This window comes from Pundamilia nyererei, unplaced genomic scaffold (assembly GCF_000239375.1).
Source record: "Pundamilia nyererei isolate P.nyererei 1_Seehausen unplaced genomic scaffold, PunNye1.0 scaffold00192, whole genome shotgun sequence".
In the NCBI taxonomy this organism is placed as follows: Eukaryota; Metazoa; Chordata; class Actinopteri; order Cichliformes; family Cichlidae; genus Pundamilia; species Pundamilia nyererei.
The window spans coordinates 718,492-741,060 of NW_005187593.1; the positions used below are offsets into that span (position 1 = coordinate 718,492).

Sequence of the window (22,569 nt, forward strand, 5' to 3'; positions counted from 1 at the left end):
TATATAATATATGATATTTATATATGATATATTACCACTATATCATATTTTAAATTATTTTTTATGTAGAAAAAATTACCACATTTATTTTTTGATGCTACCACTAAAAATCCTCCACATCAGACATTAGAAAAACTCTACATATAAAACTACAGCCATGGTGAAATTTTTATTGCCGTTGATGTAGACGCTCAAAAGCCATCAATTTATTTTTTAGTAATGTTCACATATAACCGATAAAATGTCTAAAACATGGTTTTAGCTGGGTCTTTAGTTGCTGAGTGAGACTTACAGGAGCAGCGAGTAAAATAAAACTGATATTTTTCAGGTTAGAAAACAGGAATAATGAGCTGTGGCTCAAAGGTTTGTTGGGTTCAGGAAGACTTGGGGAAACATCCACAGAAAAACTGATTCGATTTAAATCTAGAAAAATTTAAGGTAAACACAGTGTGGTGGTGTTAGTGTTTATCAGGGAAACATAACTTCTGTTGTGACTGCTGTTCCAGTGGACAGTCCATTCCCAGGGTGGAGTACACAGAGGAGGAGAAGGCCACCTGGGGCACGGTGTTCAGGGAGCTGAAGACTCTGTACCCGACTCACGCCTGCCGTGAACACAACCGCGTCTTCCCCCTGCTGGAGAAATACTGCGGCTACAGGCCAGACAACATCCCACAGCTCGAGGACGTCTCCCGCTTCCTGCAGTGTAACTCCACACCTAAAAAAAACACTTGTTTTTCATCACTCTGAGGTTAAAATGCAGACATTTGAAAGACTATGTTTAATAATATAATTTATAAATGCACACTATTAAAAAGCTGCTAATTACTGCCTATAGATGGCAACAAAGCTGCTATAATATGTAACTTCTCTTCTAATGATTGATAGAAATAGACAATCTCTTTCTGTTATGAGTCACGCAACATCACACAGTCCATGAAACCCAATGCATGAGTCATCATTCAGTTCATTTGGCTGTACAGAGCCCCACTTCCTCTTCCTCCCTTCCTATCAATGCATGCTCTTATTCAACTCAAGCAACAAAACGCTCACTGTCTCATCTCTTTCATCTCCCCACCGCTCTCCTGCAGCATGCACAGGTTTCCGGCTTCGCCCCGTAGCCGGCCTGCTCTCGTCCCGTGACTTCCTGGCTGGACTCGCGTTCCGCGTCTTCCATTCCACGCAGTACATTCGCCACGGCTCCAAGCCCACGTACACACCTGAGCCGTGAGTGTCTCAGTGTATAAAGCTGATAAAAAATTACAGGTGAAGTAAAATCTTCCTTATTACAAGGAAGTAAAGATTTCTAAATTAAAGAGCAAATTGTGTTTCTAATCCAGGGATATCTGCCACGAGCTCCTGGGACACGTTCCTCTGTTTGCTGATCCAAGCTTTGCGCAGTTCTCACAGGTAATATTAAAGAGGAGAATTAACACTTTACTTTTTCCCTTTTCTATTATTCAGATTAGACCAAGAGTGATATGAATTCCTGTGCTGAGGCAAAAAGATGACAAATCTCAGTTTCACCAGTTTATCCTGGCCTTGTCTGACAGCGTGAGCAGCTCCTCTTAACCCATGTGCTTTGATCCCACACAGGAAATTGGCCTTGCATCTCTCGGAGCGCCGGATGAGTACATTGAGAAACTTGCTACCGTGAGTACTGTGTACAAGGCAAACAGCGGTAATAGATAAGAGCCTCTAATTACAAAAGATTGGATCAATCTAGACCACATTAAATAACCTGTTTCTTAATCTAACAGGCTATTCTGACATGTCGCTGCAGAATAAACACAGGTTTAATTAATAACATTAATTACAGTCCTCTTTGCTTTATAGAGCCTTTGGATTGTAAATATAAGAAGTGCATTTTGTCCATGACACGTGTTTACCTTGTTATGACATGGAAAAAACAGTTATTGTATCTTAATGCAGAAATTGGTCAAGACGAGCTTGAATTAGTATTAAGGCTTTCTGTTGATAAAATAGTACATATATGTATATATATATGTCTAGAAATATCAAGACATATATGCTGCTAAACACATTTATTGCAACTCTTTCAGTACCTCCAAAATCATGAATAATTTTATTTTAAAGTTCATTATTAATATTATATCTGTATTTAATATTCCTATTTTTAAATACTCAGAGTAAAACAAGAGATAAAAATGTGATCTAAATCCTAGAGTTTATTTGAGATTGTGTATATCAGAAGCAAACCTCAAGAATCTTAATGACAATTTATATTTTTGTCTTACATAAGTAAATATAAAAAGGAATAAAAAAGAGTGGAGAAATATTAAGAGAATAATAAAAAATAAATAAAAACTTACTTTACATAGTATAAAAATGCAATTTTTATGTCATCATCTTGTTTAAAATAAGATATTTTGTCCTCAGATTTCCTCTGAAACCCAAAGCTTCCTTTCCTTTTTTTTTTTACTGCTTGTGGTGTGTAAGTCACATTTCATGACCCAGGTGTGTGTCCCTCAGGTGTACTGGTTCACCGTGGAGTTTGGCCTCTGTAAGCAGGGCTCTGAGATCAAAGCTTACGGAGCCGGCTTGCTGTCTTCATTTGGAGAGCTGGGGGTAAGAGGAAGCCGAGTACAGCGATGAAGCACCTCCACAAACATTTTGCTTTCTGTACATTATTTTTATAACACATTTGCCTTATTGCACAACAGCAGGCAGTGGGTTAGTGGTCCACTCGGGTTCAGGTTTAATGTGTCACTGGGGGAGTTGCTCAGCAGGGCGGTGGTAAAGTGGTTCAGTGGGTAAGCACTCAGGTGGGGGCAAAGACTTCGAGGTCATGAGTTACATTAGCTGCTGTCAGCAGAGGATGCCCACTCAAGTCAGCAGAGTCTTAAATCGTGCCGCACTTCCTGTTTACAGACAGGAATAGAAATGCTCATTGAGAAAATAAAGCAGTGAAAAGAAAAACATTTTTTTCTTTCAGTACTCTCTAACAGAAAAGCCCAAACTTCTGCCTTTCGACCCCGAGAAGACGAGTGTCCAGAAGTACCCTATCACAGAGTACCAGCCGGTTTACTTTGTGGCAGAGAGCTTTGAAGATGCCAAAGAGAAAGTCAGGTAGGACAATTTTTAGTTTTTTAGTTGTTCTAAAATTTACAATGCATGCGAGTCTTTAATCATTCACATCTCTCTCTGCAGGAAATTTGCAGGCACGATCCCCAAGCCTTTCTCAGTGCGCTACAACCCCTACACCCAGAGCATCGAAGTGCTGGACAACACCCAGCAGCTCAGGAACCTGGCGGACAGCATCAACAGTAAGCAGCTTTGGTCAAATTACTTATGACTAGTCGTCTGGAAATATCAAATAATAGATGTCTGAACGTGAATGAATGTTTGACTTTGAGTGCCTTAAATTTAAACACCAAGCACAGTGTGGATTTGTTATGTACAGTGACCCCAAACTCCAAAAAGCACGTGCAAACTCCAAAAGTTTGTACGTGTTTTGTCTAGACCTGAACACAACCATACAATCAGCCAAAGGCCCACAGACCTGGATGTATACACTCAAAGGACTAATCAGGGAAATGCATGCAGCGTGAGACACAGGTGAAAATAATCAACACAATGAAATGGGCAGGAAGTGGAACCAAAACAAGACCTGGGAGTAAACCGTCAAAATACAAGAGAAACAACCCAAATGACACAGGCTTTTCTCACCTCCAGTTTTTACCTCCTCGTCTCCTCCATCCTACAATAGAATAAAATAGAATGTTTATAGTTAGATGTTTATATAAAGATGTATTTCTTTTCACATGTACAGTGGTAATTAGGTGCAATTTGAACACTATATAAAAACACTATATAAAAACAATAAAGTATATGAAAATATATTAGACATAACAATAAGTAAAAGATAAAAAGTAATCTTTCTCCGATATTACAGCATTGATTGCTTGTACAGCTCTGGGATAGAAACTGTTTTTCAGTCAGTTTGTCTTCATTTTATTTGTTCTGTACTGTCAGCCTGACGGTAACAGCCAAACACTAGCTGACCATGGTGATCGATCCATTGTGATATTATTAACCTCTTTGAGGCAGCAGGAACTGCCTGATCTTTCAGACATAGGAGGGGGCATCCAGTGAATTATAGGACTGTGTGGATGTTGCAGCAGAAACATAGAAACAATATGTTAATATGACCTCTGTGGAGCTGTGGTAGAAGGACACTAATGGTCTTTGAGAGATGTTCTTTTTGAGGGTCCTCAGGAAGTAAAATCACCAGCTCTGTGGTGTTTTTACACACTAAGTTAGTGTTATAGCTTCAGTGTGTAAAAGTAGGCAACGTGCCACACAGTATGGTGGGATGACTCTTTAAACAGCTCATGTGTGCAATTAAAAAAATACTCCACCATATTGTGAATGTTATTAAAAGCCATAAATAAATAAAGTCCATAAATATGAAAGCATGCGATGAGCATTAACATACAGCAGTAGTTGTTCCTCTGACTCTTCTATTTTCTTCTGTTTCAGGTGAGATGGGGAAATTGTGCGAAGCCCTGCGGAAGCTGGAGTAACAGGACAGGAGATCAGACTTGGAGAACCCTCCTAACAATTTCTTCTTGGCTTCTTTAAACGTCATGCTTAGAGATTCAACTTCTTTGTATTAAAACACATACGCAAGTCAGATAGTGACCATATTCTTAGAATTCAGGTAATAGGAAACATGGGCCCGTTACTTATGGAGAATAGTAAGTTTATAACCTCATTAATGTTACGTGAATAATAGCTTTTCAAAATAAGAGCATTGTATAATAAACATTTCTTTGTTAGCTAACTGCAATAATCAGGTTATTATGCTTTTCAAAATGACAGGAGGCTTTCTGTTATTATATTTCATTTAATCTGGATTAATTAAATGTTTTGTATATGCATGACAGTTTTTAATAAATATCTCTTTACTCTGACTGTACTTCCTGTGTCTACTGTCAGCTAATATTCCTCTAGTGAGAGGAAAAAACGAATGCCCACTTGGGGTTGGCTTCATAGACTCCAGCTCCAGCAAAGAGTAATTTTGTCCTCTTTGGATAGTTTTACTTTCTGTATTCAGAAGTCTTGATGGGGTGCATTTTTTATTACTCATTCATTTCTAGCTGGGGTCACTCATTGTGCCTTTTAAAGTGTTATTAATGGTATCATCATTCTAAAAATTAAGTCTTCATGCTCCAGTTTTGCTAATATTGTCACTTAGCGCCAGAGCAGGCTCAAAGTATAATGGGGGCCTTAAATGTTGAGACGTGCTGTGCTCCCCAGCACCATTTAAAAAATTCTGTTTAACACTAATTAGCAGCTATCTGTGCCTGTGAGTCGCATCTGTATAGTTCATCAGTTTAGCTCTTAGCGCTTCACCTTTCTTCCAAATACGGTCGCTTCTGGCTATCACTTCTCCATCTTTTATATACAGTCTTTGGTCTGTCCATATTAACAGACTGCAAAGCATTCTGGGTGCTGTAGGATATTCTTTTTTGGAGGGGAACAGCTGGTACCAACACAAACATCCCCCTCTGTTGTACACCACCAGTTCAGTGAATAAAAAAGGGTAATTTACTTATAAATCCACCTTTTAGGTCAGCTGGAGCATTATTAAGGCTGATTAGTGTGCTCTTTTCCTCAATGAGGTGAGGTTATGTTCACCTCACTGATGTCTTCTTTACCTGCAGTCTAGATGTAATCTTGAATCTGTTCCTGTAGCTGCCCCAAAACACAGGGTGAATAAGAAGCGAACATAATAATCTTCATAGCATAATTTTCTATTTATATCCAAGACTGTGTAACGTTTACGTAACCTTTAATGGTTTTGTCTGAGTGCACCTGAAGCGTCTCCTCCTGATATTTGTGCCCCATAAATAGAAAAAACGCCCTGACGCAAAGCAGGCCTCCAAGCAGCTCATCTCCATACAGCCTCTAGAGGACAGGAGGCTATTTAAACCTGTCCGAGCTCTCAGCTCCAACAGAGATGAAGACGGACGGTGTGGTGCAGACCTTCAGCGGGAGGAAGCAGAGCCTGATCGAGGACGCGCGCCGGGAGCGCGGAAGTGCCGGCGGCGGCGGCCCGGCGGGCTCCCCGGGGCCCTCCAGGTACGCAGACGGCTTCGTGTTTGAGGAGAAGGACGGCAGGGTGACCCTGAACGTCCTGTTCGCCCTCAGCAGCGAGAAAAACGCGGGCTTCTTCAAAACAGGGAAAATATTTGAGGTGAGCCTGAGACTGAGGTGTGGAAGCACTTCATTAAATGCATAGACTCGTGTGACGATTTTATAAATTAAATGTAAACTTGAAAAAAGCATACATTTCAATGTCAAGCATGTCTCAAACACTCTTGAATCGTGCGACAGAGGCATTTTTCAGTAAATGAAGCCAGATATCACCATTAAATTTCCTCATTTCTTTTAAGGACTGATGAGTTTGTGACGTGTAATAATGCATTAAATTTATAAATATGCATTAATTTGCACATTTACAGAACATTTTTTTTGCTTTGTTGACACTTGTCCTTTGATAACCTTATAAATAAATTAAAAAACAAAAAAAAAACTACAGAGAGCCAGAAGCAAAGCACATTATTCCACATTTCATGGTGTGCAGAATCCCTTACAATAAAACTTTCAGAAAATCCAGAATTACTGCAAAGTTTAAAGCTGGTGTTACTGAAGAGGGAACTTCTGGATAAAAGGATGTCAATTATCAGGCATTATTGCTGCTGTAGGAAAAAGTCAGATTTTTATTAGAGATATCACCAAAACTAATTACTAATTAATTTCATTTATGCAGTTAAATTGTACTGCTGTCTTTTTTTAACCAAGACACTCTTAAATTATATTTTTAATGTCAAGAATCTTGTTTTTTCTCCTGGGTAATGGAAAACAAACAAACAAAACAACGAATTTGTGTTTGGTAAGTGAAGATTTATTTGGTGTGGGTGATTTGTCTTGAGCAGCCTGTGAAGCTCATGGAATGAGTGACAAATAAAAAGATTTTGTTATGTTTATGGGGTAAAGCTAAAGACCAGCAGAACTGAAAGAAAAACCTGAAGGAAAAGCAGGAAAATTACATCTTTGTACTTTTTAAAATCTCTTGCAGACATTTGAAGCCAAGCTTCTCCACATCGAGAGCCGAATGGGGAGGAAGTGTAAGAACAGCACGACGGACCTGGAGTTCTTCATGAAGTGTGAAGTTCACAGCTCAGACCTGGACGTGTTCGTCAACTCACTGAAGAGAGTGGCTGACGACGTTCGCTGCATGCCAGAAGAAAAGGGCAAGTGTCTGATCATTGATTCACCCCAGTGCTTTTATCATGTTAGCACAGGACCCATTAACCACTGCATGCGATATCAGCCAATCAGACGGATGGCAGGAGCACTAATTAGTTTGTTTGCGCTCGACCACAGTGCCCTGGTTTCCCCGACAGATAAAAGACCTCGACAGATGCAACATGTTGATCACCAAATTTGATCCTGACATGGACCACGACCATCCAGTGAGTGATTACGCATCTGCTCCTAAATGAAAGACAAAAATAATGGCAAAATAGAGTGTAATGATCATTATTCATTTATTGCAGGGATACAATGACCCTGAATACAGAAAGAGACGGGCCGTCATCTCTGAGCTGGCCTTCAGATACAAACAGTGAGTCCCTCTACGCTGATGACGTCTGAAAAAGTCACGTTTGGCATTACCGGGTTAAAAAGTTTAATCTAAAAGAGGTGAAAAGTTTGAATTGTGCAGCTGAAATGATGCATAGGCTGGTGGAATTGTTAGCTGTTGCAGCACAAAGAAAGAAGTGATCAGAAAAACACCACATCAGATGCTGCAACCCGCAGGTGAAGCTGTGAATAAAAGCTGGATGTTTTTAACTCTATGCCGCCCCCTACTGAGCACCTGGACTGTCTCCACTTGTAATGTCTTATCTATACTGTGCAGATTATTGCTTTGACTTCAGGATATTTCATTTGAAATTTTAATGCCATAGTTTCCTTATTTTTATATATATCTTACCTTTATATCTTTCTGGGTTAACTGGTGACGTGAATGCAGTCAGATCCAGTTTAAAAATAGTTTATTGAACATATTATTGAACATGTGGGGACTGATGTTTATGAATATCCTGCAGGGGGGACCCGCTACCTGTGGTGGAGTACACAGCAGAGGAGATATCTACATGGTGAGGCAGCCCAGCCTGCACAGTCATGGCTGTAGATGCACTGTGGAGGGGGCGATTACATCACAGTGATGCTCTGGTATGGTTGTGTTTAAAGGAGGCAGGTCTACCAGCAGCTGAGGAGCATTTACCCGAGTTTGGCCTGCAAACAGTTCCTAGACGGCCTGCAGCAGCTGGAGAAAGAGTGCGGCTACGGAGAGGACCGTATCCCTCAGCTACGAGAGGTGTCGGCCTTCTTGAAAGGTGACACACTTAAAAATTAAAATCTGAACAGAATTGAACTCAGACGAGTTTTAAAAGTCTCTAAAAGACGAAATTACACGTATAAAGAAGAGAAGTAGTGTTTAAGATATCACTCTTTTAAAATGCATTATAAAAGTTCTTCACTTCTTCAAACAGCTTTTTATTTTCTTGGCTATTTTCTCTCATTAGTTAGGTTTCATTTAGACAGATAAGCAGATGAAACGTGATCCTTCGCATGTTTTTTTGTGTCACAGGTACTGATGCATCTTTTGATGCATTACAAGTGGGGAGTCTGGGACGACAGTGCTGTGCCTTAATGCTGTTTTTGTGTTAATTAAAGCTCCTTGTTGTGACAACAAGGACTGAAATGAAGTAAAGACGCAGAAAGAGAAGATACCAAAACGGACAGTTTATTTTCTGTTCTTTTTTTCTGGTTAAATTCAGAGAGAACTGGTTTCCAGCTGCGCCCAGTAGCCGGCCTGCTGTCAGCCCGAGACTTCCTCGCCAGTTTGGCCTTCAGGGTGTTTCAGTGCACGCAGTACATCAGACACTCCTCTGCGCCCATGCACTCCCCTGAGCCGTGAGTTTTTAGTAAGACCTGAACTGTTTCTTTATGCTCTTGGCTGATTTTACTTTGATAATAAAGATCACACCGCTCCCACAGAGACTGCTGCCACGAGCTGCTCGGCCATATCCCCATGCTGGCAGATAAGGAGTTTGCCCAGTTTTCACAGGTGACTGAACTGTGAGCTTGTTTTTATTCTTTGTGTGACCTTAAATGAAGTATGAATTAATAAACTTGGATGTTTTCAGGAGATTGGACTTGCCTCACTCGGGGTTTCTGATGAGGACATTGAGAAACTGTCAACGGTATGATTCTCAGCCTCAAAAATAGAACATGTAAATGCAATGAGTGATTTTTAACACATTCATGCAGACCTACAGCTTCACTCTTTGCAGTTTAATGGCCTTCAGTGCCATCTAGTGGTAAACACCTTAAATCAACCCTTTTTTTTTTTTGCACTCTGCAGTTATACTGGTTCACTGTGGAGTTTGGCCTCTGCAAGCAGAACGGGGCAGTAAAGGCTTACGGCGCTGGACTTCTGTCCTCCTACGGAGAGCTTGTTGTGAGTTTCCTCACACACAGATGTCCTCTGTTTCTGCATTTACCTGCTGTGCTGTCTGACACTGCTGGTGACCTGTGTCTCCAGTACGCCCTGTCCAACGAGCCCGAGTACAAGCCGTTTGCCCCGGAGGAGACTGCGGTCCAGCCGTACCAGGACCAAACCTACCAGCCGGTTTACTTTGTGTCTGAGAGCTTCGAGGATGCAAAGATGAAACTGAGGTACAAGCAAAATATATATAAGCACATAGAAACCCTCATCAAATGTTCATGGAGGTCCCTACTTTTTAATAGTGTATTATATATCCTATATATATTATATATTGTTGTCTTCTTTTTGGCACTTGTGATGGACATAGAAAAGATGGACATAGCTACAGTGACATCACCCTTCATTAATGCAGGTTATGAAGTCTCAACTAGAACTAACAACATTTGAATGAGAAGTTGGAGTTAGAGCTGCCGACTATCTGCCTCCACTAGTTGAACTCACAAAGTGGACCTCTCTACTGTGTCTCTGCTTCTCTAGGGAGCGTTTTTAGGGGAAATATCTGACTAATAATATGTCCTGCTGTGAGGTATAGACCATCCATATGTTTGTGCTTCAGTTTGAGTGAAATTCCAGTATTTCATTTGTTTGTCACTTGCACTGATTAGCAGATATTTGTGCCTGTGAGTGGCACCTGTACAGTTTAGCTCACTCTTGTCCAAATATGCTCCCTTCCGGCTCTAAAAAAAACCAAGCCAATGTGTCACACAGACATAGAAACTGATCTGCAACCATCTGGCAACCACCATCATGCCAGTCACACAGGGCCACAGACCAGTTACTGACCCTCTGACAACCACCAGTTGGGAGTGTGGCCCACAAAAAGGCCAGCCACTATACTGAGATTTAAGTAAACACTGCGGTCAAAAATGCAGAGCACAAGCAGTTTTATTGGTTATGTAAATATGCAGGAAATGCAAATAGATAAAGATGAAAAACTACAGGCAACCATGGCAACCTGCTAGCAATCAAAGCAATTACTAGGAGGTTTTTGGTGCAGCACCAAGTTCATCCAGTGAGTGCCAGCCATTACCACTGCTAACAACACTACAGTATACGTTTCCATAGCAACCTGTGGTTGTATCACATCTAGTATGGCAGACAATTCTACCAGTGGGCATGACATTGAGTGAAAAACCAATCAGACAGTCTTCAGTACTACAGTTGATCTCAGTAGAATCGCTGTTTATTATACCCAGTAGAAAATCTCCAAAGTGATTTCTAGACATGTCTGGTCAGTTAAACGTTGTTCTCTTTCTAATATTTGTCTTCAATTTGTTTTATGTGCACAGGAAATACTCTGCAAACATCAAGCGCCCCTTCACAGTCCGCTATGACCCCTTCACCTGCAGCGTGGAGGTCCTGGATCAACCCAGTAAAATCCAAAACGCCTTGAGCCAGATGAGGGAGGACCTCAAGACCCTGCACAGCGCCCTGGAGAAGCTCAGCTCGTCTTAAGACCGGGGGAGACATTTTTATAAGATTTCTCCTCCTTATGTAGTGAGATTTGTAAGGCTCCACTGGGCCATTTAACTGTGTGTATAAAGTAGACCATGTAAAAAGACAATAAATGTTTATTTTCATGAAAAACTCTTTGTTGTTTTACATTTCAATCTGAAAAAAATGCGCCACAGAGGTGGTTCAATGTTTGTCAGCAGGACTAATCAAAGGCAAAAGGCTGAACCACTACAATACAGGGCTCCCAGACCATTTTCTAGCTTTTAATTCCAAACCGACTATTTCCATTTGGAAAATTCTTGGAAGTCATTTATCTTCACGTGTTATTAAGCAAAGGGAAGGAGCTAATTATGAATGATTTAAGTATCGTGTTCCCTCTTCTGGTCAAGGCCAGAGCCAGCACTGAGGCCCAACACGTCAGCAGGGCCAGGTCGCCGGGACCTCACAGCCGACCACAGCACGGTCCGCAGGGCTGCGCTGCTGACAGACGCTCTTCTCTCTTTATTTCTCTTTGGAGAATTTGGCCTTCGGGGTTTTTGATAGACGTCCAGCGTTTTGATCTCCACACCGGCGACAATGCATATCAAAGCCGTGCACGTCAAAGCTTCCCCTTGAGAAGACAAATCATCTCCATCTGCAGGATTCATAAAGCATCACCAGCATCAAGACGGTGGCTGGCAAAAGCCTTGCGCCAGCCACCTTGTGTTGGGAAGCTTTCCCTTCCCATAATTCCACTGTGCAGTAAATCAAGCCTCCCTGGGAAAAGCTTGTGTGTGCAGAGGAGAAAAAATTGTGTGCAAAAAGAGAGGGCTAGGGAGGGGGGGGGAAGAGTAATCTGCTGCTTTTGAAAGTGTGCAGCAACGCACACACTAGCACTCTCCAACCAAATGTTTCACACTTTATAATTTCTTGTAACCCGGCAACCAGCAGAAGGGATCCAATGAGATTCTTGCGCTTTGCTTACTCGCCACAAATCCCAAATGCTGTGTCATCCCTGTATCATCTAACCATGAGTGTTTCCTTTATTGATGTCAGGGCCATCTCATCCCGACGCTGGCTCGGTTGCTTCTGAAATCAGGGTCAGGAGGTTCACTGCGTCCTCAGTAAGATAGTCTGTGAGGCACATTAAAAGTCCATCCCAGTCCTCATGGGTCCGTTTTGCACTAATGCACCTCACTGGACCTCAAGGTAAATATGTGCACCTTTTTTCTCCCTAAAAGGTACACAGGTCATGAACCACCCTTTATTTTGCCAGGAAAATTGGGAAATAGCTGCAGGGATTTATTGAAATCTGTGCTAACATGCAAGTAGTACAGTATACAAGGCACAAAATAGTCTTTTGTTTTGGGGTTTTTTCTTTTTTTACAATCACATGACCACCTTTATTCTTCAACACAGCCTGAACTGAAGGCAACCTTCTTTGAATTTCTTTAAGTAGTCTTCAGGAATAGTTATCCTGTGTCTTGAAGGGCATTTAAAGCTCTTCTTTGGATGCTGTATGCCTTTAGATGATCCCACACTGCTTCAGTAATGTTGAGGATGTGTGTTTTTCTATCCAGAGATGCTTTTACTGCATTGGCAGTGTTTGGGATCATTGCTGTCAATCAGAAACTTTCCAGATGGTATTGCATGTTGGATTAAAAATAAAAAAATTCATAGTTTTCCGTGACAAGATCTCCAACACCGCTGGCTGAAATGGAAACCAAACCATGACAGAGCCTCCGCCATGTTTTACAGATGACAGATGACAATTTGAACCAACAATTTTCACATTTAAATTTATTCAATTCAATTCAATTTTATTTATACAGTGCCAAATCACAACAACAGTCTCTCCAAGGCTCTTCATCACTCCATCAGGCCAGTTCTTGTGTAAGTTTGTATACCTCGTTCTCTTCAGCCACCCTACTCTGATGAGGCATCAGGGAACAGCAGATGGATCCGATGAATGTATAATGTATATGTCTCACAAAATCCCACATCTCTCTGATCTTTTTTCCTTTTTCTTGAGGATATACCTTTCAGATACTGTTCTTCTTCTTCTTCTATACAGACATGGATAGGTTAACTGGTGATTCTAAACATGGATCCAGGAGCTCATGTCATAGTGGACAGTATTAGTAAAATACATATCTATACAAACTTGTTTGGTCTATGATGTGTACTCAAGTAGTAAAATGACATTCACTGATCAGTTATAATCTATGTGTCTCACAAAATCCCACATCTGGACGTGCCCCCAGCACTGCCCCAGCCACAAGGTGTTGTAAGAGTATTTCATGAATTAAATACTCTTAAGAATCACTTGGGAAAGCCTTATAGATAAATAGATGGATAAAAGGAATAGTTAAACATTTTAAGAGACATTTTATCTGAGTCACTATACTATACTTGTGCGTGAGGAGCTGAAGTCAGGTGAGGGAAGGCAAAGCAAAACAACACACCTCTGAAGCTGATTAGCGGTTCCTTTTTTGTTCACTTCAGTTAGTTAATATGTTAAACACAGACAAACATCTGTCAGCCATCATTAGGTGAAGCCCTGGAAGCATCTGCAACATCTGGAATTCAAACAAAGTCAACTTTAGAGAAGTGTGGTTTTTACAGCAGCTTCACTGACGCTGAAGTTAAACAGAGAGAACAAGAGACAGAACGGAAGTAAGGAAATAAGACATTCATCGGTGATTGGCTGGACTTACCTGGAAGACCAGGACTCCAGCTTATGGTAAATTTATGATGGAGAAGGAAAGTTCAGTGTGATCTCAGGCAGTCAGTTGAATTTGTCTTTCCAGCTCCAGAGCAGCAATATGCAACTACTGCATGGTATTAACTTTTTGTCCTGTGTTAAAATATCCAACTAAGCAGAATTAAAAAGCACATTTACAACCTGGCACAGCAGCTCCAGAGGCTGCTGGCACCGATTCTCAAAGCCAAAGTCATATTATTTCAAATACAGCCCAGTTGGATCCAAATATATGGATTTTCAGAACAATTAAATTAATGAGTAAGAACAGATTTAATAAATTACTTACTCATTATTAGATGATGAACAGCCAGAGGCGTCCCAGTTTTTCTGTTTGGTTTATCCATCCATCCTTCCTTTCTCTTCCACTTATCCTTATTAGGGTCATGGGTGGGCTACCCCAGCTGCCATAGAGCGAGAGGCAGGGTTCATCCTGGACAGGTCAACAATGTGAAGCAGGGCTAACACAGACAGATGACAACCATTCATACCCACATAGTTAACTCCTCCCTGCAAATGATGCTACCAAGCTAAGGGTCTAGCCGATGCCAGTGGATGGGTAGGTGGGTTTAAGTATTCCTGGGCCTTTGACAGTCAACCATCTAACCTCCCAGTGCCATTTCTGTTTCCATTGTCCTTTATTCAGGCTTTGAAGAGACCACTCCCATCATGCCAGAAATGTTTCATCAACAGTTTTTTTTTTGTGTTTGATTTCAGATGATGAGATGTCAAGGTTCAGTGAGTAAACTCAGAAGTGCAAAAGCACCCAGCTGAGTTTGCTCTTTCGTTCAAACGTGCTCATAAAACTTTAAATCGGGTGCAGGTACAATATAGACCTTATAAAAGGATAAACCGTTGACACACAGCTTCCATAAAGTGCATACTGGCTGCATCAACACTTCAGATGATCAGCCAACACCACCCTAAAGCAGTGATGGGACCCTTTTTCACTGACTCTTTCTCCTTACTCCATCAAGATCAGCATAATCGCTTCATTCTGGGAAAGCATCGCAAACAAACCAGGCCAACCACAAGATTAAATCAAACACCAGCCTCAAAGAGCTCTAATCTCTCTCTTTGTTTCCTGCCCTATCATGCTCCTCATTATTTTTATTTTGCTCTCTTTGTGTTGAGCCCCCGGCTTAAAGTTGGCAGGGCCGCAGAAGAATTATCTGGGGGCAGGAGATTAGAAAGAAGTTTGTGAAGATTTGAAGACGGCCTGATCTCGCTTTCATCGTTTCACAGTTTGTTATTAGTCCACACAGCACCGCCACCGCAAGAGATCAAGCTTCATTCAGGTTACATCAAAAGGTAACGCCGGGGTCATCTGAGTGACATCTGAGGACTGCTTTCAGCAAAGAGAAGTCCACACAGCTCATGAACAAGATTAAGCCTCCCTGCTGTTCTGTCAGGCAGCCATCAGATGGCCACCTTGAGTCACAGGATTTGTAAACCCGCTCAGGATTGAGACTCGTGTTTGTGATTGCAGCAGGCGGAATGTGCACACATGAAAGGGCATCTTAAACCACTAGTTTATCCTTCTTTACAGGACTACTCTCGGTCTGTTACTGACTTACATATGTGACATGAGTAAAGGAAGTCAGTTCCTTTCAAAAAGAAGCCAGCACTGAATTGGAAAGAAAGGCTTCAAACTTAATTTTTTTTAAAAATCCACTAAATCGTATGCACTGTCTCACTAAATGGCCTTGAAGTAATTTTAAAACATCTGGGACCCTTATTTTAGGCTGTAAATGTAGACGCCTGAGCATTGCTACCCCCCATTTGGTCCAAGACGACTGTGACAACTTTTTCTCATGCTCCGGGTGCCTGAAATGAGAGGGAGGCATTTGTGACGATGAAGATGGAACTGAAAGCGTACGAGTGGGGAGGGGAAGAGTCCAGGCAGGGTTCAGTGATTTGTGACAGAAAGACAAGGTTCACAAGATAGTAGTGACACCTGCTACGATGTGCCTTTTGGAGACGGTGGTACTGATAAAAAGACAAGAGGCCAAGCTTTAGATGTTAAGATCTTCATTGGGAGTGATCAGAATGGACAGAGTTAGTAGATCAGAGGGAACCGTTTGCAGACAAAGTAAAAGGGGCAAGGCTGATATGTGCATAGGAGGGATGGTGGATATGCTGGACAAAGGATGCTGAAGATGCAAGGGAGGAGGAAAGGAGGAAGGCAACAGAGAAGATTTAGTGAAGGAGGACACGCAGAGGGTTGGTGTGACAGAGGATCCAGGGGATAGAGTGAGATGGAAGCAGATGATCTGTTGCTGCTATGACCACAAAAGGGAGAAGCTGAAGAAAGAAGCAGAAGTCTCTTTATTTACTTCATATTTTGCAGTATTTGTGTGTATTACTGGGTCATATTGGCCATGACATCAAGAGTCGCGTTTTCCTGAATAACAACAGTTAAATGAATAAAAAATTTAAGTACAAATACATTTTTCAAAGATCTGAAAATATATCCATCTTATTAATAATGAGGTAAACATGATCGTGTATTAAAAGTGAACGTCTCAGAGAAGCTGATTTGTGGATTGGAGTTCAAAATAATGTGACCTGATAAGTTTGCAGCGGTTTCAGAAACACCCCTGAAAACCATCACTGGTGCACACAGTTCTCCCCTGCATCTACAATCTACAAACTCTGCAAACCCAGCAAATATAAACACGAATAAAATCCAGAAACGCTACTGCCCAGACTGTTTCAGAGGCCGTTAGTGAACAGGATATAGATAATGAAGGATATGTGCGGGTATCACAGGGCTTGCTTACTTTGTGAGATGATGCCAAACCGCTTTGTGCACGTACTCTGACAGCACGGCTCTGCACTGAGAGAGTCCGGGTGCCAAACTGGCCGGTCTCCAGTCCAAACTTGTCCTCCATTAAAGATATTTGGCACGTTATGATACAAACATATAACAAAAGGAGGCCCGAACTGCTGAGCAGCTGAATTTGTTAAAGTAAGACGTGATGCAACACAGTGGGAAGGTGACACTACTCGGCTTCGATCTTTTTATACGTCGGCTTTGCAGAATATTCAGTTTAACGCAGGCTTTAAATGATTTTCAAATCATTTTGTTTTTATTTGCATTTCACACAGCCGCTCCACTTTTTTTTGGAATCGGTCTTGTATACGCAGCTGCTCCAACACCGCTTGCACCTAAAGCACGGCAAAACCCAGAGAGCTGCGACCACATTGGACTTGTTCAAACAAAAAAAGTGGACCGGGAGAGCAGTAGCATGTTATGCTTTGTGGATGGTGGTCAGCGCCTCCTGTCCAAGAAATATAGGAGGCTGATGGACTGGTTTGAAAGAGTGGTGCTCGCTCCTGCTCTGTCACACCGACGTCGGCGTCCAATATAACCCAGTGTTTGAGCTGACGTTTACGTTAAAATAAAGCTCGTGCATTGAGGTGGAAGCTGAAGTGATCACCTGCCACCCCGAATGATTCACGTTCAGTTTAATTACACCAGCACCCGCTGCAGTTGAGCGGCCGTACAACCGCTTTGAAAACTCGCAGGCATTCCTGTGATGGTACAATGAGTCTTTGTTCTACTGCGAGCAGCTGCCAAGTCATCCCGAGTCTTCATCAAGGTCAGGTGAGGCACATCTGCTCCTCTTCCTAAATCCTCACGTAACTGCTCAGTTTGAAGCTGAAGATAACCTGAAATGACCTCGGACTTGAGAGCCTCCCTGAGCTTTTCCCGTGCTTACACTTTTCGTGATATGATTCAAGGTCCGCCGTGGATAGTAAGAAAATTCAGAAGCCAAGAGGGAGAGAAAACACCTGTACGAGGACAACGTTGACTGGTGAAGTGTAGAGTTGGCACTCGGACACGTTCCTTTGAGCTACGGCTCTCTTGGCAGGACATAACAGACAACTGATGTAAGTCATTCCTCTGAGAAATGAAAAACAAGTTCTCGGCATAAACCAGACAATCCTGCTGTTTATCTGTAGCTGACCTGAAGGGGTGGTCAGAAATGAGAAGAACAAAGCTCGAGCATGCAGCCAATTCCCATCAAATTCCACACAAACTGCACGAATACTTGGAAAAATATTTTATTGAGCACAAACAGAAACAGGACGCAGGTTTCCACAACAGATTTCTACATCTCAGTCATCCAAAAGCAAAGCTTCCTGTCGCCGCCGACCACACAGAGCGGCAGCGTCCGGTGCCAACTGAGGCCTGATCCGACGGTCACCGACCCGATCGCCACCGGCTGTAACGACATGAGGTGTGTGACGTGAGCTGATGGAAAGCACATTAAATTTAATTAAAAACAAAAACAAAACCCATAACAACTATGGAAAGCACACACAGACCTGCGGGTGGCCGAGATGGTGGATGATCAGCTGAGTGTTGATCTTTCCTGGACATCCCGTTGTGGCAAAGAGGTTTTCATTGGCTCGAGACCACCTGGAGAGAAGAACAAAGTCCTGAAAGCCTTCACACAATTGGAGAATTACTGTCTGAAATATAAAATCATCCTCCTGAAACTGACTTGTGTTAAATTATGAAAGTTTCTTCTGTGATGCCAACCAATTCAGGTCTTTGTAAAAGATCAAAAAGAAAACTCCAAATCTTTCAATTTCAATAAAATTAAAATATTTTTTAGCGAATCACAGACTGACCAGATTTAAAGGAGAAACCTGAGCAGGTATGAATCGAAGCAATAAGGCTTATGGAAGAACTTTCCTCACCTAAACAGCCGTGCTTTATCGATGTGAGCTGGTCTTTTTTCTTGTGGGTAACTGCAAACAACAAAAAACGTGACTTAGACACATCCCAAATCAATACCTCGAGCAACATCAGCACCACACATCCTCTCACCTGGATCGAGTTATATCCCAGATCAGCCAGTCGCTGCCCGACACCCCGCCTACTTTGATCGTGTTGGTAAGGCACCAGTCTGCTGACATGAGCGGTTCGCTCTCCAGTGACAGGATGGCCTGCTGGGTGACCATGTCATAAAAGCGAATCGTCCCCTTCTTCTCTGCCACCATTAACTAGAGAGCACAAGACATAATGAATGTAGCAAGGATTTCACAACACTTTGTACTTCTGCACCAAATTCATGCTTTATTCTGAAAGTGGTGCTCGTTTTGGTTGCAACAAAGGTAGCAAAGATGACACGGATGCATGGTGGGTCCTGGAGCACAACTAAACCTCTGTACCAAGGTTATATGAACAGAAAACAACTGGTACCAAATATCCTGTCGGTTCATAGAGATTTCCTAAAAATGATGGTACTTATTTTTATCATGGTCACATAAATGCCAGTGGACATATTTTACAGTATGGGCATCAAACACTGAGGCATCAAAACTCATCATTAAGGGTACCGTGAAGGTCGTGAAACGTCTTTATCAGGGAAACAATTAAGATGAGCTTTTTTTCAATTACATCTCTTCAGTGAGGTGAAGGCCAATCTCCTTCAACATGACTTTGAGAGTAATTCTCACCTTTAATACCTCTTGATTAGAGTGCTTTAATTCTTTGTACGTTGGCTTTGTTAAGTCGTTACTTCGTAGCCTGCAGGCTCTACAAAATGGAGCAACTCGCTTTCTGACAGTAAAGAAATGGCATGACCACATCACACCTGTATTGGCCTCCCTATACTGGTTTCCAGTCCATCTCGGGATCCAGTTTAAAATTTTATTACTTGTTTTTAAGAGTCTTAGTGTTTTGGCGTAGAAGCTCTACACGCCTACCAAAGCACTGAGGTCTAGGAACCAATTGTTCTTGGATGTTACTACTTCCAGGCTCAAAGGCAGAGGCGATAGGACCTTTTCGGTGGTGGCTCCTAATCTGTGGAACAACCTATTTTTTCGCACAAGAGCTGCCCAATCATTCAGTCGTTTAATCTCACTTGCTTTCAGATCTACTTGAGCAGGACATCCTGGCGTTTGTTTTTGTGCAAACAAAGCTGACTTCTATTATTATGTGAGAGTTCTTCTTTCTAATTCAGATTTATGGTTTTTACTGTATAATTTATTGTATTTTTATTGTTGACCCTATTAACTTTATGCAGTAGAAACCATATTTACAGAGACAGTGGTTTAGAGATGTGGAGCTTCAGTGAAATATATACTGATTTATGTATATCATGTGCAATATATCAGTTTAACTACAGATTGGAGCATGTCCCAGCATGCAACAGTATAGAAAGTAGAAATTAAGCATGATTAAACTCTGTTGGACTCTGCAACATTATGAAAGGATTTAAAAACTATATTTTTTTGTTTCTAACCCTCCTCTGTACACTTCAGCAGGCCTTTACCCACATGTGTGCTTTGGGCACCACATCAAGATATTTCACAACAAAATCTATATTTGAATGTTGGGCAGAATCTTTTATTTGGCTTATCTAACCACCCACGTGAACTTCAAGTGTTTCTGATAACAATGAGGATGTCTCGGAGGAGTGAGGGCATCCATAAAGTTGACCTCACACCTGACCCTCCAACTGTAAACCATCTATACTACTCAGGTGTTTTACCTCAGATTTAGAGTAGGCAACTCCTACCTTAAAGACTTCCTTTGGGTGCCAGCACACACTGATGCCAGGAGACTGAAGCCGGAAAGTAGCGCTTTCATTCCCATCCAGGTCCCACACCCTGCAGACATGAATTCACGTAGACAACAAAGATTAAAATGGACACCAACAAAATGCAGAGCGATCTCAGAGTGAGGCACCTTGTTTGACCCAGTTTGACCCACTTTGTTTCCAGAGTACTGGAACTGACACTGTGTTCGCAAGTGCTGTGAGAATTAATTGCCAAAACCTGTATAACTGTCTCATTATTGTGTAGGAGGTAAAAAAACACAGGGCTCTAATCATTTCTAATTAGTTGTGCTACGGATTGATTTAGTTTGACACGTGAACTGTTCTTGGCCTAAAATCCAAAAACAAAATCCACTACCTCTTAATTAACAGCAAAGATGGGGCTTTAGAGCAGGCGCCTAAAAATAGCATCGGATTTTGAGCCACCCTTAGCCCTTACATAACATTAGAACGAATTGACCTTCCAAAGGTTTCTTTCTCTGTAAGTGCTAAATGCAAAAGCATAATGGCACACACAGCCTTGACCTTTGCAAATACAATGCCCTGAGTTTTCTTATTCCTATTAAGGCATGTAATGATCCAATATTTGGATGAGATATGGTTCTGTGTTTGCTGCAGCTGTGTATGTTTGCAGTAGTTATCAAACTCCCTCAACTTGCACCATCATCTTGTCTTGAGTGACGGGAGGGTGGAGCATGAAACTGCATGCAGATGTTGTGTTAAAGAGAGCCTAAAGGTTAAGCTCTTGATTTATCAGTTGTCTACATTCCAGCCTTCACTTGGTCATTTATCCAGACTCATGAACACAAGTAAACAAGGTCGAAATGGGTTACTGCTGGCTGCAAGCTGTCTGGACTGATCAGAATGCCTCCCTGGAAAGTTCTCTAGACATGCCCCTGGTAGTCCCAGAATTCACTGGAGAGACTATTAGATAAACCTTGCTAGCACTGGGTTGGACTCCCTTTTACCTTAAGAACTGCCTTAATTCTTCATGGCATAGATTCATCACACAGTTGCTGCAGATTTGTCAGCTGTACATCCATGATGTCATTCTCTCATTCCACAGCATCCAAAAGAAGCTCTTTTAGATGGAAATCTGGTGACTCTGGAGGCTATTAGAGTACAGTGAACTCACTGTCATGGACATGGTGCATTATCCCGCTGGAAGTAGCCATCGGAAGAAAGGCACACTATGGTGTTTAAACAATGCTCAATTGGTAGTAAAGAACCACAAGTGTTCCAAATAGATATACCCCCACACCATTACACAATCACCACTGGCCTGATAAGTTAATATCAGACAGGACAGAATCCAAGTTGGTTGGTTGGTAAAACCAACACGGGTCATGTTGGTTTTACCAAATTCTAACCCTTCCATCTGAATGTCAGAGCAGAATCTGGGACAGACCAACGTTTTTCTAATCTATCGTCTAATGTTGGTGAGCCTATGTGGGTTGCAGCCTCAGTTTCCTGTTTTTCGCTCAGAGGAGGGGTACCCAGTGTGGTCTTCTGCTGCAGGCCACCTGATGCGCGTGCGGTTCGTTCAGATATACTTTTCTGCATTCCATGGTTGTAGTGAGTAGTTATTTGAGTTACTGTCGGTTTTTTGTTTTGTTTTTTTGTCCTATCAGCTTGCAGCAGTCTGGCCATTGTCCTCTGACATCAGCAAGTCCGTTTTGCACAAAGACCTGCTACTTACTCATATATTTTCTCTTTTTCAGACCCATTCTCTGTAAACCCTAGAGATCGCAGATCAGCAGTTTCTTAAATACTCAGACCAACAACCATGACACGTTCCAAATCACCTTCTTCACCATCCTAATGCTTGGTCTGACCATATCTAACTAAATGCACTGAGTTGCCTCCATGTGATTGGTTGATTAGATATTCATGTTAATAAGCAGTGGAACAGATTTAACCAATAAAGTGGCTGATGATCATATATCTCATCTGGGCTGATGGTGTCTCAGAATCTCTCAGAAGACACAGGGAAAAAACATCTGGGCAGAAGGACGTTCAGAATACCTCGGTCTGCCTGCCGCTACTATAACCTCTTTGGAAGTGTGAAAGGAAATGGATGGATGGATATTGTTCCTGTTGATTTGACTCTTGTTGTTCTGCAGTGTTGGTCAAGTTACTTGAAAAAAGTAATCAGTAATTAATTACTGATTACTTCCCCCCAAAAGTAATCC

At 41.8% G+C, this 22,569-nt stretch overlaps 3 protein-coding genes across 5 annotated transcripts in view; 2 read left to right on the top strand and 1 right to left on the bottom strand.

Moving 5' to 3' along the window:
* pah (phenylalanine hydroxylase) overlaps window positions 1-4,899 on the top strand; it is a 24,467-nt gene extending 19,568 nt beyond the window's left edge. For all 3 annotated transcript variants that reach the window (XM_005747254.1, XM_005747255.1, XM_005747256.1), the window contains 8 exons: window positions 507-703; window positions 1,089-1,224; window positions 1,338-1,407; window positions 1,594-1,650; window positions 2,491-2,586; window positions 2,954-3,087; window positions 3,169-3,284; window positions 4,501-4,899. In XM_005747254.1, coding sequence (XP_005747311.1) covers window positions 507-703; window positions 1,089-1,224; window positions 1,338-1,407; window positions 1,594-1,650; window positions 2,491-2,586; window positions 2,954-3,087; window positions 3,169-3,284; window positions 4,501-4,544 — 850 coding nt within the window. In that variant the 3' untranslated portion in view covers window positions 4,545-4,899. The remainder of the gene's footprint in view (window positions 1-506; window positions 704-1,088; window positions 1,225-1,337; window positions 1,408-1,593; window positions 1,651-2,490; window positions 2,587-2,953; window positions 3,088-3,168; window positions 3,285-4,500) is intronic.
* A 1,071-nt stretch (window positions 4,900-5,970) lies between these two features.
* Window positions 5,971-11,059, top strand: th2 (tyrosine hydroxylase 2). The gene is made up of 12 exons (XM_013914387.1): window positions 5,971-6,220; window positions 7,106-7,286; window positions 7,414-7,502; window positions 7,587-7,654; window positions 8,139-8,189; window positions 8,284-8,429; window positions 8,874-9,009; window positions 9,094-9,163; window positions 9,243-9,299; window positions 9,461-9,556; window positions 9,641-9,774; window positions 10,894-11,059. The coding sequence occupies exons 1-12, from the start codon at window positions 5,984-5,986 to the stop codon at window positions 11,057-11,059; spliced, it is 1,431 nt and encodes a 476-aa protein (XP_013769841.1). The 5' UTR covers window positions 5,971-5,983.
* Window positions 11,060-17,854: 6,795 nt separating this feature from the next.
* Window positions 17,855-22,569, bottom strand: part of nup37 (nucleoporin 37) — a 24,625-nt gene continuing 19,910 nt past the window's right edge. Inside the window, exons 6-10 of the mRNA XM_005747258.1 lie at window positions 20,339-20,429; window positions 18,643-18,818; window positions 18,513-18,563; window positions 18,135-18,228; window positions 17,855-18,031 (exon numbers count right to left, since the gene is read on the bottom strand). Of these exons, the coding sequence (XP_005747315.1) occupies window positions 17,918-18,031; window positions 18,135-18,228; window positions 18,513-18,563; window positions 18,643-18,818; window positions 20,339-20,429 (526 nt within the window). The 3' untranslated portion in view covers window positions 17,855-17,917. The remainder of the gene's footprint in view (window positions 18,032-18,134; window positions 18,229-18,512; window positions 18,564-18,642; window positions 18,819-20,338; window positions 20,430-22,569) is intronic.